The 20823-nt window shown below is 50.2% G+C and overlaps 2 protein-coding genes across 6 annotated transcripts in view; both read right to left on the bottom strand.

Annotated features, from left to right (window-relative positions):
* Positions 1–415: 415 nt before the first annotated feature.
* Positions 416–7386, bottom strand: TNFRSF6B (TNF receptor superfamily member 6b). 2 transcript variants are annotated; one of them, XM_040608270.1, is made up of 4 exons: positions 6967–7386; positions 6031–6409; positions 3658–3855; positions 416–772 (listed from the first exon to the last, which is right to left on the bottom strand). In XM_040608270.1, the coding sequence occupies exons 1-4, from the start codon at positions 7006–7008 to the stop codon at positions 501–503; spliced, it is 891 nt and encodes a 296-aa protein (XP_040464204.1). In that variant the 5' UTR covers positions 7009–7386; the 3' UTR covers positions 416–500. The 2 variants fall into 2 exon arrangements, with proteins under 2 accessions (XP_040464204.1, XP_040464205.1); XM_040608271.1 differs by having other exon boundaries at positions 6962–7385.
* A 6966-nt stretch (positions 7387–14352) lies between these two features.
* Positions 14353–20823, bottom strand: part of RTEL1 (regulator of telomere elongation helicase 1) — a 50688-nt gene continuing 44217 nt past the window's right edge. The window contains exons 34-35 of one of the 4 annotated variants that reach the window (XM_040608265.1): positions 20455–20558; positions 14353–15299 (exon numbers count right to left, since the gene is read on the bottom strand). In XM_040608265.1, coding sequence (XP_040464199.1) covers positions 15225–15299; positions 20455–20558 — 179 coding nt within the window. In that variant the 3' untranslated portion in view covers positions 14353–15224. Of the gene's footprint in view, positions 20559–20823 lie in introns of all 4 variants that reach the window. The other 3 variants (XM_040608267.1, XM_040608266.1, XM_040608268.1) reach the window with 3 other exon arrangements.

The following is a 20823-nucleotide window of genomic DNA, read 5'->3' as shown; positions in this document are numbered from 1 at the left end:
ACGTGTCTCCCCAGGAAACGCCTTTCTCAAAACAAAAGTGTGCTAACAAACGCAAGGGAATCCTCTGAAATACTGTTAAATAACTAAAAAACCAACCCCGGCAAAACCAAACCCACACAGTTTAAAACAAAGCCAGACAGTTTTCTAAAAGGAGGGAGCTGGGTTCTTCCCCAGAAAAAAAATGACGCTGGCCACATGTTTCTCTTCTGATAACATATTGACCTTTGTGTCTGCTGTACATCAGCAGCCAGCACCCAGCGAGCTGCCAGGAGCCGGCCCGGCCACTGGCGCAGGGATGCTGCTGGCCACCGCATCCCACCCAGAGGCAGCGACCCAGCCGCACCCGAGTGGGACCCACCACATCTGCCCCCGCACGGCTTAACTCTGACCCATCGCTCACCTCTAATGCTTCAAGTTAGGTTTAGAAAGATTAATAAATTAATCAAGCCACAGAAGAAAAAAACGAACCAAAAACCACCCGAAAAGTTCACTTTGTGTTCTCATTGCAGGAGGAAGCGCTGGCGGACCTTCTCCTCGATGGAGTGCAGCTTGGTGGCTCGCAGGGCGACCAGCAGCTGCCTGCTGACCTCATAGTGATCCTCTTTCAGGTTGGTGAGGAAAGCCCTGAACTTCTCCTGGCTGGCTGCCTTGCTCCCCAGCGCCTGCTTCTTCGGCGAGCACTCCAGGATTTGCTGCAGGCGCTTCAGCTTTCGGGGGGGGATGTTCTGGTACGCCACAAAATCAATCATGGCTTGCTCACACTCGTCGTCTCCTAGAGCCAGTGGGAGAAAACCGCCCAGAGGTTAGAGGAAAGGTGACCATGGGACATCAGGAAAGCAGGTCACAGCCCTACCGAGCCTCTCCATGGGACATCTGCACAGAGGGGTGGTTGATGCCCCATCCCTGGAAACATTCAAGGTCAGGTGGGACGAGGCCCTGAGCAACCCGGTTGAGTTGAAGACGTCCCCGCTCATTGCAGGGGGGATGGACGTTAAAGGTCCCTTCCATTCCAAACTATTCTATGATTTTATGACATTGTCCTCACCTGGGCACTGCTCTCGGGCCACAGCTCGGTCCGGGGGTCCCAGCCCAGTGAGCCTGATGGGAAACCTCTCACAAGCCATCTTCCAGAGTGGCGAGGGCATTTATTTTAGCTCTCACATGGCCACGCACATCCGTGACCAGGAGCTGGGGGCCACCTGCCCAGCTCTGCCCACGCACGGCGCCCAGGCAGAGCACCGGTCCCTGCCCAAGGATGCGGCAGCGTTTGCCTTGCGGTGGGCACATCCTTTGCCTAAGGGGGAAGGGAGGCCAGCCGGCTGGCGCTACCGGCTGGTGGTGGTGGCACAAGCAGGTCAGAGTAAGCATTTTGCAAGTGGAAAAAGCGAGGTTGGAAGGAAGAAGGGAGGAAAGCACCAGATACAGCATTGCTAACTGGCCAGCTAACTGCCCTGCAAGGCTGGGTCCAGCCCTCACCACAGGCTGAATTTTCCAGCAGCAGCCCATCCTATAGGGAGCAGTTAGAAAACAATGTCTAAAAGTTCCTGTCATTTTGAAAAACAATAAATATGCCTTTCCCATATTCCTCCCTATCAGGGAGTAGAGAAAGGGAAACTCCAGAAAAATCTGAAGTAGTTGCAGTAAATATTTACACATGTTATTTTTCCTGAAAGTTTTTCTGGTTTCCCATGCAGATTTTCACCTTTTGGGACAGGACCAGCTTCAAGCACAGCCCGGATCAGGACTTTTGGACAGACCTCATCCTAGCTGGTTAAAGCACTGCTGGAGTACATCCAGCCTAAGGAATGAAATCAGAAAGAATTTTCAAGACTCCAAGGTCAAACGATTACTCAAACAGGGAGAGACTAGCCCAGTTTCACACCACGGTAAACTGGGACGGTTTCACCGGTTATCGTGGGGCGGGTCAGGCTCCCTTGCCCAGTCTCCGTCCCTTGGAGGTTTTACTGAGTTGCTCCGCTGCTGCCATCGCCGCAGGGAGGCCGGCAGGTGCCTGCACGCCTCCCCCGTGAGATCATGACGAGCTGGAGTTAAAAACCCCTCTGGGCTCCACTGGGCGCCTCTCGCTCTATAAATAGCTGAAAGGCCGGTCTGGCCGGGGGTGTCGTTGACTTCCGAGCGGCAGCACACGTGTGTGCTCTCATCTGGCCACCCCCTCTCCCTGGGACCGTGTCCCACTGATGACAGAACTTTCCATCCCCTCGTGCTGGCAGGATCACGCTCCTGGCAGGGAGCTGGTGCGTGAGTCAGGCTATGTGAAGGCAAAATGCAAAATGCCCTGAGCTGGAGGCACCAGGGGAGGGAAAGGCAAGAGCTCCTCATGCACGCTGCCGGGGAAAGCAGCCTCCTCACTCCATCACCGTGGAGAAGGAGATTTTATTGAAGCCTTTCTATCAAGCACCATCTTGACGGAAGAAAGACTTTTTTTTTTTTTTTTTTTTTTTTTTTAATACTGGAACAACCTCCCCAGGGATGCAGTGGAGACCCCATCGTGGGAGGTTTCTGGCATATGGCTGGGTAACCTCACCCAGGCTCCCCTTCCCATAAACGGTTGGGCCAGATGAATTTTCAAAGTCCCTTCCAGCCTGGGCTGTTCTATGGCTCTGTGACTGGGGTTTGGTTGGTTGGTTGGTTGAAGTTCAAGGGTGCAGGTTCACCGCCACCCAGATCAGTCACATTGAATTTTTCTCCTGCGTATATTGGCTGGATGCTCAGGGTAGAGCGGGTGGCTGGAACCAGCTGCCTGCCGCACTGCAGCTGATGTCAGGCCCTTGAGATGGTCTTCAGTCTTTCTCATTCCCAGATCAGTTGGGTTGCGTGTTACAAAGCAGCCCTGGCACCGGCCCATCATCTCCCCTGCTCCTTTGCCCTGTGCTTTTTCCAAGGCAGATGATCCCTGAGGTCCCTTCCAATGTGGTGTTCTGTGATCCTATGAGCTGTGCCCGCTGGCGGCTCCTGCCAAGCCCCTGCCAAGCTCAGCGCTGTATTTGCGCTATCACTGTGACACAGTTGACACCTGTTTCTACTTTTTCACCTAACAGGTCAAAACCTTACTCTCAGGTGATGAGCCTTGGCCTCTGCTCCGTTCAACCTGCACGATACAAGGTTGCGGCTCCAATGAAAGCTTCCTGGAAAACAGGCTGAAAGCCCAGGAGAAGCGAGCGCAGGAGGCATGCCAGGAGCCTGGCTGGGTGGCTCAGCCCTTCACCTTGCATCTGCTAACTTGGTTACCAGCTACTGATTATCACCGTGAGCTATCAGTTACAGCCAAACCAAAACTGTCCTCGTGTCCTGATATCCCCCAGCTATCCCATGCCCTGGTAAAAACTGCCCCAGGATTTCACTGCCAGCTCTTTGTTCTGTCTGAGCAAGGAGCCTGCACAGGCTCTGGCTGAGCGGTGCTCGCTGATTAAGCCCTGCACCCTGCCCTTGCCCTACAAGACTGACCCTGGAGGGGGAGGGAGGCAGACAGACTATTTATCCATAATTATAGTTAATTATGGATCGCTCTGTTCTTTTGCAAGCTATTTCACCTCATTTTGCATCTAAGTAGGAAAAAGTCACCAGAAGGGTCGCTCTCACCCTGGCAGCATCATGGTACCAGCATCCTCCCGCTCTGCCCGCGGAGCTGCAGCTCACCTGGTTCCTGTGTGCTGTTCCTCCTCCATGGAGCGCAGGAGGTGCAGAGGGTGTCGTGGTACTGGTTGCCCTGCACGTTGGTCACCTTCCCCTGCTGCTCGCAGTCCTGGTGCGGCTGGCACGGCTTGGTGCTGGAGTTGGAGGAAGAGAAGAAGCCGCGAGGGCAGGCGCGGCACTGGGTGTCCTCAAAGGGGGTACCTGCGCACGGGGAGGCAAGGGGACCATCAGCTGCAGTGACAAGCTGGCGAGGGGGCAGGAGCTGGGGACAATGCTGGCAGAGCAGAGAGTGCCAGACACCATCTGAGGGTGAGGGTGATGTTTTGGAAACGATCGCTGCCTGCAGCTCCCCTGGGAAGCATGTGTCTTCTTGTAGGACGAACAGCAATGCTCTCCCTGGTCATCTCCCAAACTGAAGCGTTTGGCACATGCTGATAAATTGCCACCAGCCTCCAGACACAAGAGGAGATCTCATCTGCTACTGAAAAAAGGCCACCTCCTGAGTAGGAGACACGAGCCAAGCTGGGATGATGGCTAAGCTGGGTGCCAAACCAGCCCTTTGATTCAGAGCGGAGTCAGGAGGCTCGTGGCCAAGTGAAAGTAAAAGTCACTGAGAAGGTGAAAGCAACGCTCGCTTCTGCAGTGCTGCAGCTTCCCACCCCGGCTCCGGGCCAGACCCGTCGCTGTTTCACAGGGACAGTGCCACACGAGCGAGATTGCACCGGGCTGTCTCACACGTTGCCGGGGAGAAGAGGGAATGGCCCTGACGGTAGCAAATTCCACGTGCCTTTCCATCTCCTCTTCACCTGTCCACTTAAGAACGAGCTTTCTGCCTTATCACAACCCACTTTAGGCCATCGCTTTGGCTTTACTGCCAGAAGTCCCAGCCAGCCCGGCTGATGGCACCAACACCTGAGCTGGTATTTGCGAATGGGAAATCCAAACTAGCCTGTGTCCCCCGAGGAGCCGCACACGGACCAAGGCACCTGCCCAGCCCGAAAGGCAGCGAGGTCTGCCCACAGCCCCCGGCCACAGGGTCACATCGTCCCCGTCCGCACACAAGCGCTCACAGCCCCAGGGCTCTGCCCGCTCGTGCTGGACGCTCGGTCCTTGCTGTGGGGTTCAGACACCTGAGCTGGGGTGCTGTCATTCCCCGCACAAGAAACCATTTGTAACAAGTAAATAATAACAAAAATACCAACTTCTCCTCAAACGCCCCAGCTTGCTCACATGGCTCATCAGTCCTACAGCCAACAATCCAGCCAAATATGATGTTTCATTTCAAAGCGCTTCCCCACATTGCTTCGAGACCTAGTTCCCCTTTGGCTGCACTACTGCATTTGGTAACTGTCACGTCCTATAGAAAAATTAAACCCCAAACCTCAGCCATCAGCATCAGCTGCAGACAAATTATTTCTCCTCTGGCCCACGAGCCTGGAGCTCTTCTGTGCTGCACATGGGAAGACTTCAAAGCCTCCACACTTCAAAGCATGAAACAAGATAACGCTGGTTTTGCTGATGCTGCCCATGCTGGTTTATTACACCCAGGTGTTGTTTCCAGGCAGAGCCTGGTCTGAGCTGATTCAGGGGACAGCGAGGCACAAACCTGCTCGTAGGCAACTTGTATTTTTAGAAAGTTTGCACACACACACACACAAATGGGGGCAACTAAATGAATGACCAGGCAAATCTGTGCTAGGGAAACAATGGAAAAATAAACGTCCCTAAAACCTCTCGTGACTTAAATCTTGCCAGGGACAGAGTCTTGGGCTTGTGAATCTCCCCCAGAGGTAAATCGAAACGAGGCTGATTTTATGGGTCTGGATCCTGTCTACGTATGCCTTTCATGGAGAGGCTGTATTCAAAACAAATTGCTCAATAAAAACCGCAGAATGTAACCCCAGAGCTACACACATTCACCAGCCCTGCTCTTAAATCATTAGCGGCGTTTTTCAGTCCAGATAATTAGCATTACCCACTCCCTGACTACCTGCCTGGAAGAAGGAGCTGTCAGAGGAGCTGGAGCTGCTCGGACTTTCCCATGAGCTGGGACCCCGGCAGGGCGAGCAGCTGCACGGGGATGCTGGGGCTGCTGCATCCCATCTAAGCGTGGTGCTGGGGGACTGCAAAGGCTTTCAAAGTGAAAGTGGGAGGGAAAACCCAAACAAGTCACTCCCTGGAGAAGAAGCCAGGAGCAGTTTCAGAGGCCGTTAAGGACAGCACTGTGCTGGTGAGCAAAAAGGGAGCTCAGGCTACAGGCAACCGTCGGCTGCTATATCGCGCCTCAATTTTTAGCTCCAGTGGAGCTTTTGGGATGTGACAAGAGCCTCAGGAGCATGCACCCCACTGCCACAGCTGCCTGGCTATGGTACTCACCCAGTTTCTCTACACCGGAGCCTGGTGGACACTCAGAGTGCCGGATGCAGAACTCCAACTCCGAGTAGTAGCCCTCCTGGCACTGACAAACGCGGTTGTGGGTGGAATTGCACTGCTGCACTTCCACCTGCTTCTCCTCGCAGATAACGTTACAGTACCGGCACTTCTCCAGGTAGTTCCAGTACTGCGTGTAGTGCAAATCCGGACAGGGTTTGCACACCGTCTGCCTGTCCCTGGTGCAGTGCTGTGCCACAAAGGTCCCCGGCGGGCACTGCTGGCAGGTGAGCTTCTCGTTTGTCACAGCATCCTTCCACTGGTAGGTGGGTTGGGCGCTGCAGCCAAGCTCAGCCAGGAAAAAGAGGAGAGGGGCAAACATCCACTGCAGCAGAGATAGCACAAAGAGCCCTTAGCTCATCCCCTCGCAGAGGCAGAAGCAGCAAATTGCTGTGTTAGACAATTTGTTACCTTTCTAGATGCAAGAAATTATTCTTCCACCTCACGCACCCTCCAGCCCCAGGGTAAAGCAATACAGTGGTACCGGGGACCAGCTGCTGCCCCCCACGTACCTCCCCACTGCCCTCCACTTGCCATCCCAGGTGACAAGCATCCTTCCCAAACGATGCTGCTCAAACCCGTTTTCTGATGCCTTCGGAACCCCGTTTCTCTCTTTAGTACTAAAAGCAGCTCCAGCACATGCCCCTCCTCTCCACCCCATCTGCTTCCCCACCACCTGGGGTAGGAAAGACCTCTGCAGATCAAGAAACAGAGGACAAGTTTTCCAAACCAGCAAGTAAGTAGGCGTGTGCCGTAGGAACTCTAAACTGTTCTGGAAACCCAGCTGCTGGGTACAGGACTGAGGAACCCCGGGCTCTGGCTCAGCCTCCCTTTCCTTTCCGAAGTACGCGCACCCGGCCTCAGGAGCGGACCGTACCTTACCTTGGATGGATGCCTTGAATCCGGCACCTGGCAGGGTAGCATAGCACCGAGGGCTTCCAAGCGCCGTGATCAGAGACCTGGGGGCCAGAGGGTCCCTGGGCGGCGGCTCCTCCCTGTAGCAGCGGTGTCAATCCAGCCGTCCAGCTTCAGAGCAGAAAGAGAAAGCGATAGGTACGGGCTGTCAGGGAAGGGGGATTGCTCATCTGCTTTCCAGAGAGCCCTTCCCCCGAGGGAGGTGCTGGTTCTCCCCAGCCCAGGGGCAGAACCTGACCGAGCCTTACAGCGGCCGCGCTCCTGACGCACTCGGCGCCCCGACGCGCGTAAGCACCCGGGGGGGGACGGTCACCCCCAGCCCGGCAATAGGTGGGACCCGCGGCCGGGGAGGGGGGGGGGGGCAGCGGGAGTGAGCGAGGCGGTGGGGAGCAGCTGAGGCCTCCGTCGCTCCCCAACCCATCCCAACCCATCCATCCCCGGGGAGCGGCTGCCCTCCTATCCCTCCCCATCCACCCCCCGGGAGCGGCTGCCCGCCCCGCATCCCCGGCACTCACCGCCCCGCGCTGCGCCCTTCCCCTCCCCGGGCAGCATCTTATAGCCCCGGCCCCAGGAAAGACCGACTCCTCTTGCGCAAGCGGCCCCCGGCCCCCCGCCCCCCCCCCCCCCCCCCCCCCCCCCGCGCTGCTCCCCCCGCTCCCGCTTTCTGCTTGTGGGGGGCAGGATCGGGCTCCCGGCGCACCTTTACCTGCGCAGAGCAAGGAGGCAGGTAGGATCTGCGCAGCCACAAGCTTTGCCGAGGGGTGTGAGGGCTGGGGTTTACATAAATATGTACATATTTAATTTTTTGGGGCTGGGGAAGGGCAGGGAAATTCCCCCGCGAAGGCGCCGTTCCCTGGCTGTAAACGTTAAGACAGCTTCCCAGTACCAGCACTGGTCTCGCACTCTCAGGGGCACAGTCTGTCCCCAGAAATATTCTCGCCGTGGCTCTGAACAGCGAAACTGGCACTGGGGGGCTGTTCCAGCTCCAGGGCACTGTGGGACCCCCCCAGTGCTGCGAGGGCAGCAGCCCTGCTGGAGCAGCCCAGGGCTCTTGCAGCCAGCTCAGAGCTTCAGCCCCCCCTCCAGCAGCTAACCCCAACCATAACACCGAAACACTCGGGGTTACCTTTACTGGGATAACGTCCAGCGGCTGAGGCGGCTGGTATTTAAATAGCTTACAGGTGACACTTCGCCCCAAGGTTGGACCTCAAGGATTTCGGTGGAATCCGAACTCAGCCGGACAGGCACAGCGCTCGGCAGAGCCCTGGGAACGCGTGTCCCAGTGCCTACTCTTCTGCACCGCCCCGGCCAAACACATCAGGCTCGGGTGCTTTGTCCTTCTGCCTCGCCTTGCCAGATTCCCTCTGAAGGTGAGAAAAGCCCAGGGCACCTCTGCAAAGTGCTTTACGTGCTGGGAAGGCAGAGGCTGGAGTGGAGGCTCCCGCTGCACCCGCTCCGGTCCCTCCGCGCTGCACGCACAGCAGGAAGGAAGAAACCACAGCACGTACCTACTCTTTGGGGTAGGAGCAGGATTGCTCCTGGCTGGGCCCACAAAGAGCACAGCACACACTGTACCTAAACCCCTGCCTCCCCCTTTCCTTCCAGACACCATCTCACCTAGCAGGAGCCGTGCCACAAGGCAGAGAAGGGGAAAGCTGCAACCAATTCCAAACAGCTAGCCAAAAAAAAGTTTAGGTTTTTTTCCTTGTTTTTAAACTTTCCAATCAAGGCAAGAGAAGAAAACACAGCTACGTACAGATCACCCCCTAACGCACAGAGCACTCAGCTGGGAGCTCTGATGGGTGCTGTACTACACGCCTGTCAATACAGGACCCCCCCTCGCCCCCCGTACTCGGCAGGGCTCTGCCATCCCTGGCCTGGCATGCTGAGCTAGTGGCTAAGAAGAAAACCAGTTGGTAGGTTTTATACCAGTAAAGCACCACCACCTGTACCGCCCTGCAAGACAAAATAGGGACAATACACACCAGGCGGCAAAGCCTCGCTCGCTCCGAACGGAAGCACGTGAGACACCAGTCTGGAAACAGTAGCTGGTCCATAAACACACTGAATGTACACAACTTGTCAAGCATCGTCACGTGGAGGGTCTTAAAACACCCTCTCACGAGCAATTTTCTGTGGAACTGCTGTTTATAGCTTTGCTGCTCTCAGGTCAGGCTTTGTGGTCTGCTCTGAAGATCTCCAAGGAAGAGGAACCAGCTGCTGCCTCCGCAAGCAGCGGCGCTCGGTACCCTCGCCTGCCCGTGCAGGAGCTCTGAACAAGTTTCCCACCATTGTTTGAGCTGTACGAAAGGTATTCCACTTGGGAATGCAGCTGTCCACAAGGAATACAGGCTTTTTATAAGCAGCCCAACATTATTAAACAAGCTTCTCCAGCAGCTGTCACGATTTGCATTTTTCTCAAGCATCTCCCATTCCATGCACACCCGCGGCTCTGTTGGGTAGCAAAGCCTCCAGAAGAGCGGAGGACCCGTAGGCAGGAGGTGAGAGGCTGTGGTTTTCCTCCTCAGGAGGCAGCAGCCAAACCATTTTGTGTATCACTAGAGAACAAACATCTGAGCATTTGCCTCCTCAGCACCAGAATGAGCCCTCCTGCTCCAGCTGGGCACTGGACCTGCAGATGGTGGATCTCCTGGACTTTATTCTTAACGCTGTTAAAGCTTGAACCTATAAGAGCTAAACACACAACTTACAAAGAAAATCAAATCCAGTTTTCTGCTACCCAGCAGGAGAAGGAAACCCTGATGGTCAGAAGGAATCCGAAGCTCCTTCCAGCCAGATCAGTTTCTACCCAACATGGTTAAAGAAAAAAACCTCTATAAACTTAAAGAACAGGCTCCAGCTGGAGCCCAAGGGCTCAGTGTCCTGTTCCGACAGCACAGCCTGGGCTGCCTCTCTTTGCACCTACACCCATAGGTGATGGGCTGATTTTCACAGGCTGCTTGGAAAGTTTTTAATTTCACTGTTGGTTTATCTCAATCATTTGCAGCTCTCCAGCATAATCCTGATGATTTCTAACAGCCTTTGACATAATCCCTGAGCCAAGGCCTGCTGGGGTTTTGCTTCATCAGTATGCATCATCCCAGTAATTAAATGTATCAGTTAATCTCCCAGCACTCCCCTGGGACTGAGGCACATCATCCTGAGGATATTTCTTCTGGGTGAAACTCACCACCGGTGTGAATCGAGCACGAAGCCCCGCAGTGCGGCTTGCCCGGCTGGCGGGTTAAAACGAGCTCTCCTGTCCGGGAAGCTGATCTCAGTTTTCCTACCGTAGATTTCACATGGTGCTTTAGGCCTGTTATCAGCCTTCTTGCTGACACATCTAGACTTTTCCAAGTAATTGCAACAGAAATCAGGTCACTTACGACTTTTGCAAACCTGTGAGTCGGTTGAAGCGATGAACAGTCACACTGCGATGTTTGTAAAAGGCTTACCCAAAAAGAGTTTCTCTGACTGGCTTCATTTCTTCCCCGTCTCCCTCAGTATTCTGCTTACATTGAACCAACCCCCACCAGGAACACCTGCCCACACCTGGTAGCGCGTCAGGAATCCACAGGATCTAGGATGTGAAGAGAGGTGGCACCTTCTGGTGGTCCCTGTACCCGCCACGGCAGCTGCCGGGTGGGTGCGATATGCCAGGGATCAGGTACGCAGCCCCTCACCACCTGCGGCTCGTTATCAGCGACTTCTGAACGTAACAAGGACCACAGTTGGTTAGACTGGTTCCTGGAGAGTGATATACCACGTTTATGGGGTAGAAAGGGCTTTCCCAGGCAACCTCTGCCTTTTGGGGAAATAAGAGTCTGGTAGAACAACGACCTTCCGTTAACCTTTTCCCATCGGTGCTTTTGCTGGCCCAACGAACCCCCCGAACGGGTTAACGGCGGCACTGCCGGATCACTGGAGAACAGCTTGATTTACTACTGATTCTCTGGCCTGTGGAGGTAGCTTAGGAAAGGAATTTGGCATCGTATTCTCATGGCTCCGATTCACTTCCCCACACAGGGTGTCGTTTTCACACTTCTGAGAGTTTCAGTGTGTCCAGCAACACCCCTCTTCAAAACCACTCTTGCAAAATCAGGGTTTGTCACTAATATTTAGAGAAAAATCTGAAAAGCAAAGAAATTCCTCGCTTTGTCAGCAGCCACTTCTCCAGGCAAAGACACAGTTCATCTCTTTCCTGATAGAAGAGTTGCTTTGTTAATTTGGTCTCTTCCCAAATCCTTCCAGATTTATTCGGGAAAAAAAAAGCAAGGAAAGTTTTTTCAGTGACACACCAATAAAACTGGAGACCATATTCCAGGTATAGTCATAGCTCAGCACTGCATGGACAATAAAAAGAGATTAGTATCTACTTCCTTCATGATCTGTAACTCATGTGTCATTTGCTTCCCAAAAATCAGCAAGGAGTGTCCACGATCAGTTTTCATCTCCCCAAGCATTCAACACTTTGGATCAGTTCCTCTAATCACTTGTTATAGCAACACAGATTTTTCTGAAACAATTCTCATTTTCACTTTCTGGCCTTCACAAATCAAGATCTCTCTCTGTCTCTCCTTCTTGTAAATTCAACCAGTTTCAAGATGACTTGGTGGTACGTCCCATCCTGGCAGCTGCTTCCTGGAGACCCCCTTTCCTGGGAAGCAGCTGGGGCAGGGCAGGGGGAGCAGCACTCCGAGCATGTTCAGGGGGACCACACCGGGGTCGGGGAAGATTCAGTAGCAGCTCTTTGGATGGTGGGGAGTGGGAACGCACCATCCTTTGCGAGAAGCGGTTCTTGAGCAACCTGCCATGGGGAACGTGCAAGTCAGAGCGCCCAGTTACCAGGCAGAGGTGGGAAAACTGGGAAGGGGAAGGGCCGGAGCTCTGATCCCAGGCCAGATAACATCGCTCTGGGCATCTGCCACGAGCCAGGCGAGGATGAGCTGGAAGCCCCGGCATAAACACCCTCCAGTAGGTGAGGGGCTGCTATTTACTGACACCAAGTGATCTACAAGGGTAGGTGCCCCGAGACCTACCCTCAGGCTTGTAGCTGTGCTCTCCCACAAGAGGAGTTCCTCGGGGTTTATGGTAAAACCTGAAGGACACCACCACGTAAAACCCCATTTGCTCACCATTGGTCAGGGCTGCAGCAGCTCGCCTTCTTTTAACTGATGGGCGTAGCTTTTCAGGAAACCTCTCCAAGATCGGTCAGGAACGACAGAATCATTAAACTTTTTTCATTATTACAGCTGAAGTGATGAGTGGCTAAGCTGCAGACAAGGACAACCCCCTGCAGGCTGGATGCTCTCCCATCACCAGCACCTGTCAGCACTCGTCAGCACCCATCTGTCCTGCCCGAGCCATGCTGACAGCAGGGACCCAGACCAGACCCGCTGCATCAGAAAGCAGCAACAAAACCAGAGCAGCTCCAGATCAATCCCATCTGCAGGCAGCAGATGCGCTGGTGGGGACACTGTTGCTGCAGAGCTTTTGGGGCAGGCGGAGCCAGCGAAGGCACGCAACCGTAAATCTCTTCAGCAAGATGATCCGACTGCTGAAGAGGACAAGGAGGAATTTATGAATCTCTTGAAGGCACAAAGATATTCACATAGTTCCTCTGCCCTGACTAGCAACAGAGCATTCCCATGTAGGCGCAGCCTCCAGAACTAAAACAACTCTGGTGGCAAGTAAAAAGCGCAGCTAGGGGGAAAAAAAAAAGTTTTCCCCAGCAAATCACACATACCTTTTAAGTATTTCATTGAGTCTTGCTGGATCTGAGGGCATTTTTGCAGCCCATAGCAGATAACTTCCATCAGGCAAAGCCAAAGCCATCATTAAGGTGTTCCACAGCATGTCCCATGCTGTGGTTTCCCTCCAGTGGCATAAGCAGTAATCTGCAGTTCTCCCCAGGCAGAGATCTTCAGAGTGGACTATCTTACTAACATTTTACCGCTCCCAGCCTTCACCCAGCTCTTGGATTTCCCCTTCCACCTTTTGCCCGGGCTGAAAGAACAGACAAGAATTCAAAACAAGCATCCAAACAGCTGCAGGGACCCGCTCAGAGGTGGCTGTGGGGCTTCACCCTGTGCAGACCCCCCAACCCGCCCACTGCACAACATCAGCATCGGCTGATCCGCTTCCCCCGAGAGCATCACCCTTCTTGCTTCTTTAATAAGTAGAGCTTTAACTATTGCACTACAGAAGTTTTTATAGAGAGAAGAAAAAAAGGAGAACTAATGATGATAAAGAACACTCAGGGCCCAAGTTGCGAAGGTATAACCTCATCACAACCCCCTTGACCCACAAATAAATTTAAGCACATTTCAGGTATGGAGTTGCTTTGGTTTTGGGAAACAAAGCTGTCTTCCATGCTTCTGGCAAGGTTTCAGTCCAGCAAACATAGCTCTGCCACCATTAAACACGACGCAGTCACCAACGCTACAAAACCAGAGTCCTTTGGAAGGAGAAGTTCCACCCTACTGCCTTCCTGTCACCATCACTCCAAACCTGCCCCTGCGCCTTTTTACAACACATCTATGCATACATACGTTTTCCTGTAATTCCCCCCACTTAACATTTCAAATATCTAGGGTTTTCTCTGCATGATTTGTTCTTTTTTTCAGAATCTAAACCACCATCAGGAGTGCACTGAATAGACAGGTGAATAGATAGAAGGTAAAATTCATTCACAGATTTTAAACACGTCAGAATATATGCTAGCTCCAAATTCCCTTTATTCCTGTCTACATCTTTGTTATTTCTAATTACTGGCTAATGAAGTACGGGAAGTCCCTGCTTTGCTGCCATTTCAGAACACTGCTTTTCTTGCCCTTCCGACAGCCTGGCCGGAGAGCCCAGCCTGCACACACGCCAGGGGCCCGGTGTCACCGCTCCCCTAGGCTGCTCCTGTGGCAAGGGGATCCCAACCCGAAAAAAGAAATTTCTCAGTGAGGACCAATATCCCAGCAACTACAAAGAGACCCGTTTTGAATTGTATAATCAGGGGAAAGAAGAACCTTTGAAATTTTTTGTTAAAATGCAGCTCACTTTTCAATTTTGAGTTATCAATTATTAACATAAAATTTTCCAAAATTCCATTGATATGGAATCTACCTAGAGGCTGAGGAAAAAAACAACCTGCCCCTAAAATTATTTAAGTGTATGTTCTCCCAGAAAATTCTGGAAACATACGCTATATGAAGGGTCTCTGTCATCACAGGAACCCCACAACTAAGTAGCAAGTGAAAATACAATCAAAAGTATTCAAGTGTCAAAAATCCCACAGTATAAACCTTCCCACTTACTCCTACCTACTGTTTACATAACTGATAAAAATCAAACAAAACCCAATTAAAACAAAAAGGATTTTATTTATAGTTAAATTTACAGCAGCTACTGAAGAATTAAAATTGGGACAGGTTAACCACTCATACCCACTACTGACAGAGAGTGGAAGTATTAAGGAATTTTTTGTAACCCATCTAACTTGATTTATTTTAAAGTTTTAAGCCAATTAGCTCCTTTTTCTTCTTGGAAAGTGAACATCAGATCACACGGGCACAATGGAAATAGCAGCACTGAGCAGAAACTACAGCCTCCTTTGAAGCACCTTTCAAAAAAAACCCAGCACGATGAAGGAGTCAGGCTTTGGGATACACAGCAGATGCAAGGGAGTGTTCCTGCTTGCTATCCAGCCCCTGAAGTTGTTTTTAAAGAGCTCATCATTTCAGTATCTTCTGCTACTGAAGACAGCAGCTGCTGCCAAACACCACACAGTGAATCACTTCTTCCAGGAACGCCAGCGCGGTAGGCTGGGGAGCCTGGCCTCCTCACCTAGCCAGCTCAGTTCCACTGTAGCACTACTGCTGGGGTTTTTCCAGGATCTGGGATTACCTGAGAGGCTCATGAAGGACAGATGTCTCCAGGACATAAAGTGGCCATAATAGAATTGATGAGCCAAAAGTAGTAAGAAATTAACCTTCTTGGTTCCAATACAGGACAATACGCTGCTTTTGTCCCCTTCTCCTGCCAGGGGTTGGAGAGACCTTCCAGGCTGGATCACCTTTGTGGGAAGAAGTGATACGTGTCGGTGCACAGCATGTAATCCAGTACCGAGGACTGAAGATATTTAAATATTCATCCTGCTTCTGTTCAGCTTGAGAGCCAGAGTGCAGCGATTTCTTTCTGCTGATACAAAGCACTTGCCCTTTCTGTCAGTGCGGTTATGCCCAGAAGAAAGCTTGGATTAATCGCTGCTTCTTCACATCACCGCGGCACTCCGGGCACTTCTTCACCTTCTATATAAACAAACAAACAAAACGCATAGATAATATATTAAATTTCTCTATCAAGTTTGTGATTGTCCAGTACCAACTACAAGCCATGCCAGTCATTTGACAGTCCCGAATATTTTATCTGCTATTTTTAAACGCAGTGTCACTGTGCAGTCGGTTATTTAACTGCTAGTAACAAGAGGAGGACAAAGCCTCCCGGTCAAGTAGCAAACTTTACAGCAGGTGTCTCAGGCTAATGACAGCTGTGACAGCTGGAAGACAAATACAGGAACAAGGAACACAGAGGCTGCAAGAGCTGTTGCGAATTAGATGTACTCGTTATCAGTAGAATCCCGCGCGATGGCTGATGTGCTCCCCGAACTCCTGCTTCCTCTCACGCAGACGAGAAGGAAGCTATCACCTGGGCATACCCCGACATCTCTGATACAGACCAAGAGCTTTGTAGAGGAAGGAACCAAGTACGTTTATTTCTTCATACCACCCCACACCTTTCCCGGTTAAGAGGAGAAGACTGGGTACATGAGGCAACTATTTCCCCATCCAGGTTTCAGTCTGCTTCTTCGCTCATCTAATTTTAAAGCCTGGTCTTTAGCCATTTGACCTGCAGCTGGACCCCAACTGTTCTTTTTATATCTTGCAAATTACTGGTAAAATTAAAATGCTCTGCTTATTTCAAAAGTGAGATAGTAATAAGTTTTTTTTTAAAAAAAATTAATCTTTGCAAAAAAATTGCCAGCTCAGTAGGCTAAAATGATTGTTACCTACACCAGTGGCACTGTAGGTTTCCTTAGTGTCGAAGTTAATTGTTGCTACAAAAGATGTAGACTGCAAAGTAGGCTCCGGCAGTGTATTTTGATTCTAGAAACAGTAGTTGAAACACCATAAATGGAGGGTGAGAGGAAAACTCATTTTACCTCCCAGTAGACAGCGATTTGTCAAAGAGCTCTGAAAATTAAGTGTAATAAGGTAACTCTGAAATCTTACAGTATTTGCCCATACTACAGATATCCCAAACAGCTCAGTCTCTCTGAAAGACCTGCAAAAAGAGGATGAATAAACATGATGCGTTTAAACGTTGAAAAGCAGCAACAGACCTTTGCACAAAAACCAGCACCCTAAAGCTGCGTATACTGGCACAGGCTCTGCAAGGCTTCCCCTAACGCACCGAAAATCCTCCAACGTGCACAAGCGCTAATCCCTCTAATAACCTTTCCCAGCTCCAGGGAATTCTGTCTGCTTCTCCAAAACCTTCTGAAACGTTCCAAAATTATTCATCGCCTCTCTCAGCAACTAAGTTGTTTCAGTAAAACAACAAATCGGAATAGACATAACAATTTGCAAAAACCAAGTTACTGCATTTTGAATGACAGGCTGTTAGTCACTTCCTCGTGGACACCACCACCAAAGCACTTCTGAGCTGAAGAAACACAGTGAGTAACTTATTAGCAAGGAAAATTGCTAATATTTTTATTAGCAAGTTTTCAATCCAGCCCAGTCAGTGGTGACAAAGCCCAGGGCCACGGGGCGAGCTCAGGGCTCAGACACTAACTGGGTTGCTCATTTCCTGCTGGTAAGGGCACCCCCCCCCCCCCCCCAGCCCTTGCCACGCACAGCCTGTACGACCAGCACGGGTGGGAATGCGGAGGGAAGTGTTGGGAGATGGTTCCTCTGGGACCGGTTTCAGAGAAACATGGAATAACCTCCTTCCCGCCTGCAATCCTGCACTCTCAGCCAGGCTGCTCCTCCTCCTCCTCCTCATCCGCGTGACTGGCAGAACAGTTTTGCCTCATCACTGGGAGAAGTGTCTCTCAGACCTCAAGTAATATCCCAAACTACCAAATATTCAACTGTTCCTTAACTGAACTACACTTGAATCGTATCAATTCTATGATGCTGTAAGCAAGCTAACATTAATGTGTACTGAGACCCATTCATCACTAGAGCTATAGCATAAGGTAAGGAAAGGTGATGGGCCACGTAGTTTCATGTTCTGGAACAGTGGAGCAGAATGTCTCAGCTGGTGAGAAGATGCTTCTTACACACACACAAGCACTCCCCCAATAGTTTGTTGTTCAAAGCAAGGAAAAAAACATTCTTCAAAATAAGGACTTTGATGTATGTTGTCTATGGAGGAAGCAAATGGATCATGCTGCTGGCGTATGTAGGAAGACTCCAAAGGACTGCTGATGAAGGACAGGGTACCCAGGATGCATTTTCTTGACAACTGCAAGCATATTTTATATGTCCTTGTTAAGGAAACAGAGCATTAAACTGAACTAGCAAGAAGCTAGTTCAAAAGGATGGCAAAAATTGTGGTGGTTCTTCACGTAACACTGGGCTCAGCTGTGGAAGCGCTTGCTGTAGGACGTGGGCAAGCTCGCCTGTGTTCAAGGGAATTGGCTGATGTGCTGGAAATGCACCAGAGGTTTCTCAATGTGCAGCAGCAGCCTCTGGCTCAGGGAGCTCTTGTGCTGCAAATAGCTCTGGGGCAGAGATCACCTGCAAGAATAATCACTCAGGCTTGCCATGTTCTTTTTTGGCCACTGTCAGAGACAGAATGCTGGGTTGGATGAACCTTTGCTCTGACTCAGTGTGTCTGCTGTCATGTTCTGATTAGTTGCTTCAAACTGTATCGGTCTTTCCAGATTATAATGGCTGTATTGACCTCACACGGCTGTGGTATGCTACCACAAAGCAAAGCTCTGATTCACCTTGCTAAGAAAAACACCTGCCACCACCTGGTACAACGTGGGACGAAGTTTCACTGTAACTAGCAAGATTATTCAGAGAAGTGGCAAATATGGAAGGCATTAATAATAATGATCCACGGGGAATGACTCATTACCCCAAAGACAGTTTTGTATTGGATATCCGAACAGGACGGAAAGAATACTTCCAGTTGAAAGAGATTTGTAATGATCATCTAGTCCAACTGCCTGACCATTTCAGGGCTGAACAACAGTTAAAGCGTATTATTAAGGGCACTGGGGCATCGACCCCCTCTCTAGGAAGCCTGTTCCATCGTCCGACCACCTTCTCAGTAAAGAAGTGTTTCCTAGTATCTAGTCTGAATCTCTCCGACATAGCTTTGAACTGTTCCCACACAGTTCACTGGATACCAGGGGGAAGAGCTCAGCACCTCCCTCTCCACATCCCCTCCTCAGGAAACTGTAGAGAGCAATAAGGTCACCCCTCAGCCCCCTCTCTCCAAACCCGAGAGACCCCAGGTGCTCAGCACCCCTCACAGGGTGTGCCTTCCAGCCCCTCCACCAGCTTTGTTGCCCTCCTCCACATGCATTCAAGCACCCGGGTTTCAAATACAGGCTAATCCAGTAAACCAGACTATTTTAATCCCCAGTCTGAGAGATGTGCAATCAGATAAAGGAGCTATTAAAAAAAACGTAGACAGAGCAATTTCTGTGATTTATCTATGAGGTATGAAAATGCACATTCCCTTCAGACCTCAGAATTAACCAATTTCAAGACAAAACCCATGGAACAGCACGGTACAATTGCTCAATATGCAGCAGTTCTACTTTTGTGGATTTTTAAGCTGATGAAACAACAATTACAAGTTACATCTTACTGGCAAAAGGAGAGAGGTTTTTCCCCAGACATTAAAAAAAAATTTATGGGATGAGATAAGATAATCTCCCTGCGGGACAATAAATGCCTAACAAAAAAAAACCCAACAACTCCCCAGGGAGCTCATTCTGTTCCTTAATCAACTCAAGTCTCAAGCAACAATTACAAACACATGCCATTAAAATTCTTGTCGTGGCTTTCCTAGAGCCTTTTCTGAAGCAGGGTATGCTGGCTGTCAGATGTTCATCCCCATTATACCTTGGCATAAAACGAACAAACAACTGAGTATTCAGTGGTAACTCCTATCCAGGGCGACTGGTTTGACTGCCCAGCCTGCAGCAAACATGAGATGCCTGCCTTTGGCTTTCTTGTACTTTCTTACATATATTACTTATAAATCAATACTTTGGGATTTTAATTTTGAAGAAATATGGCATAGCAGACCGAGAATGAAATTTAGTTGAACAGCTATTCTGAATTCCCTCTAGGAGATACATGTTTAAGAATATCAGTCCGGACATTATTATGTATCCCTCTTGGGCCAAGTCTGTCTTGGTTGTTATATTTTATTTCGATGTTAGTATACTATTTTCTACACTTAGCTGACATAACTCTGTCATCTTCTTGGAAAAAAAACCCACCATTTTCTACAGCTTGGAATGACTGATTATTTTGTACTTACTCATAGATTCACATAGTTGAAGAAATTTCTTCTGTAGTGTTTTTGTAGGTTTCTGAGCTTCATCGTTCACCTATGAATCTTTAGACACCACTCAACTTTGTATTTGGTTTCCATACCCAGGGCCCCAGATTACTAACACCTGGCTGCTGGATCCAATGTTGGGTAAGATGCCACCAAACACACACAGTGTGGGAGCAATTACATTCTCTTACCTAAAGAATTTCAACCACCAATTTCCTCAGCCAGGAAAACCAAAGGACAGGATGACACAGGAGATAAATATTTGAGCATAAATTCAAAATCCCAGATTCATAGAACCATTTAGGTTGGAAAGGATCCTTATGATCAGTGAGTTCAACTGTTAACCCAGCACTGCCAAGTCCACCACTAAACTGTGTCCCTAAGTGCTAGATCTACACCAGGATGGTGACTCCACCACTTCCCTGGGCAGCCTGCTCCTGATGTGCCTCGTCTCATGATAGTGCTTTACAGTAGGTTTTTAGACGGGGAAAATTATGAAACTAAGCAAGGAGAAAAAAAAAAGAAAGGAAAATAAAGATTCTGATGTTAAAAAAAAAACCAACCAAGACCTTTTTTTTAAGTTGACTCCACAGCTTGTTGCCCATGTAGCTTTAGACAGGGAAACATGTGGAGGCAGCTCAGAAGGAGATGCAAAGGTATAAAAACCCCAGCAGAAGGCAGAGGTCTGCCTCCTCTCACACTGCAGAACATGGAAAATAATGAAACAAGTGGTAAATCTTCCACTGGGATTTGGGCATACTCTCTGTAAAAAGAGGAATTCTGTTTCCTGGGCTGTCCACGTAGTTCTCCTGAAAAGCACAACATTTTCCAGCAGTTTCAGGAAAAACTGAAACCAGTAAGCAAGACAACCTTTAACAACTGCTCCCAGCATGTTTTGCAGCAAGTGAAGTCACACAATGGACATTTAAAAGGCACATCATCCTCAGACTTGCAGTTACAGCACTGGAATCTTCCTAGAAGAGAGGGGGAGTGGGGACAGAGAAAGGGAGGGAGGACATGACTAAATTCCAGTAATCACCTGTGAGATTTTCATGCATATACATTCCCAGTGCAGTCCAGAAAACAAATGAGCATGCACTTTATGGACTACCTTAACAGTGCACAGCGGGCCCTGTTACATTTTCTTTCATATGACCTCACTCAGGCTCTCAGTGTTTCAGATCCCCATTTAGAAACTGAGGTTACATCCTCACTTTACAAGGAAGTTGTAGAGAAAAA

The sequence above is a fragment of the Falco naumanni genome, chromosome 10 (assembly GCF_017639655.2).
Source record: "Falco naumanni isolate bFalNau1 chromosome 10, bFalNau1.pat, whole genome shotgun sequence".
NCBI lineage: Eukaryota > Metazoa > Chordata > Aves > Falconiformes > Falconidae > Falco > Falco naumanni.
This window is presented reverse-complemented; position numbering and strand designations above follow the sequence as displayed.

What these genes read in the sequence shown, in the direction of transcription:
- TNFRSF6B (XM_040608270.1), bottom strand. Translation starts at nt 7,008, where the DNA reads ATGCTACCCTGCCAGGTGCCGGATTCAAGGCATCCATCCAAG. An exon ending in ATTCAAGGCATCCATCCAAG is followed by an intron (nt 6,410 to 6,966) that starts GTAAGGTACGGT and finishes TCTCTGCTGCAG; the next exon opens with TGGATGTTTGCCCCTCTCCT. An exon ending in GAACAGCACACAGGAACCAG is followed by an intron (nt 773 to 3,657) that starts GTGAGCTGCAGC and finishes CACTGGCTCTAG; the next exon opens with GAGACGACGAGTGTGAGCAA.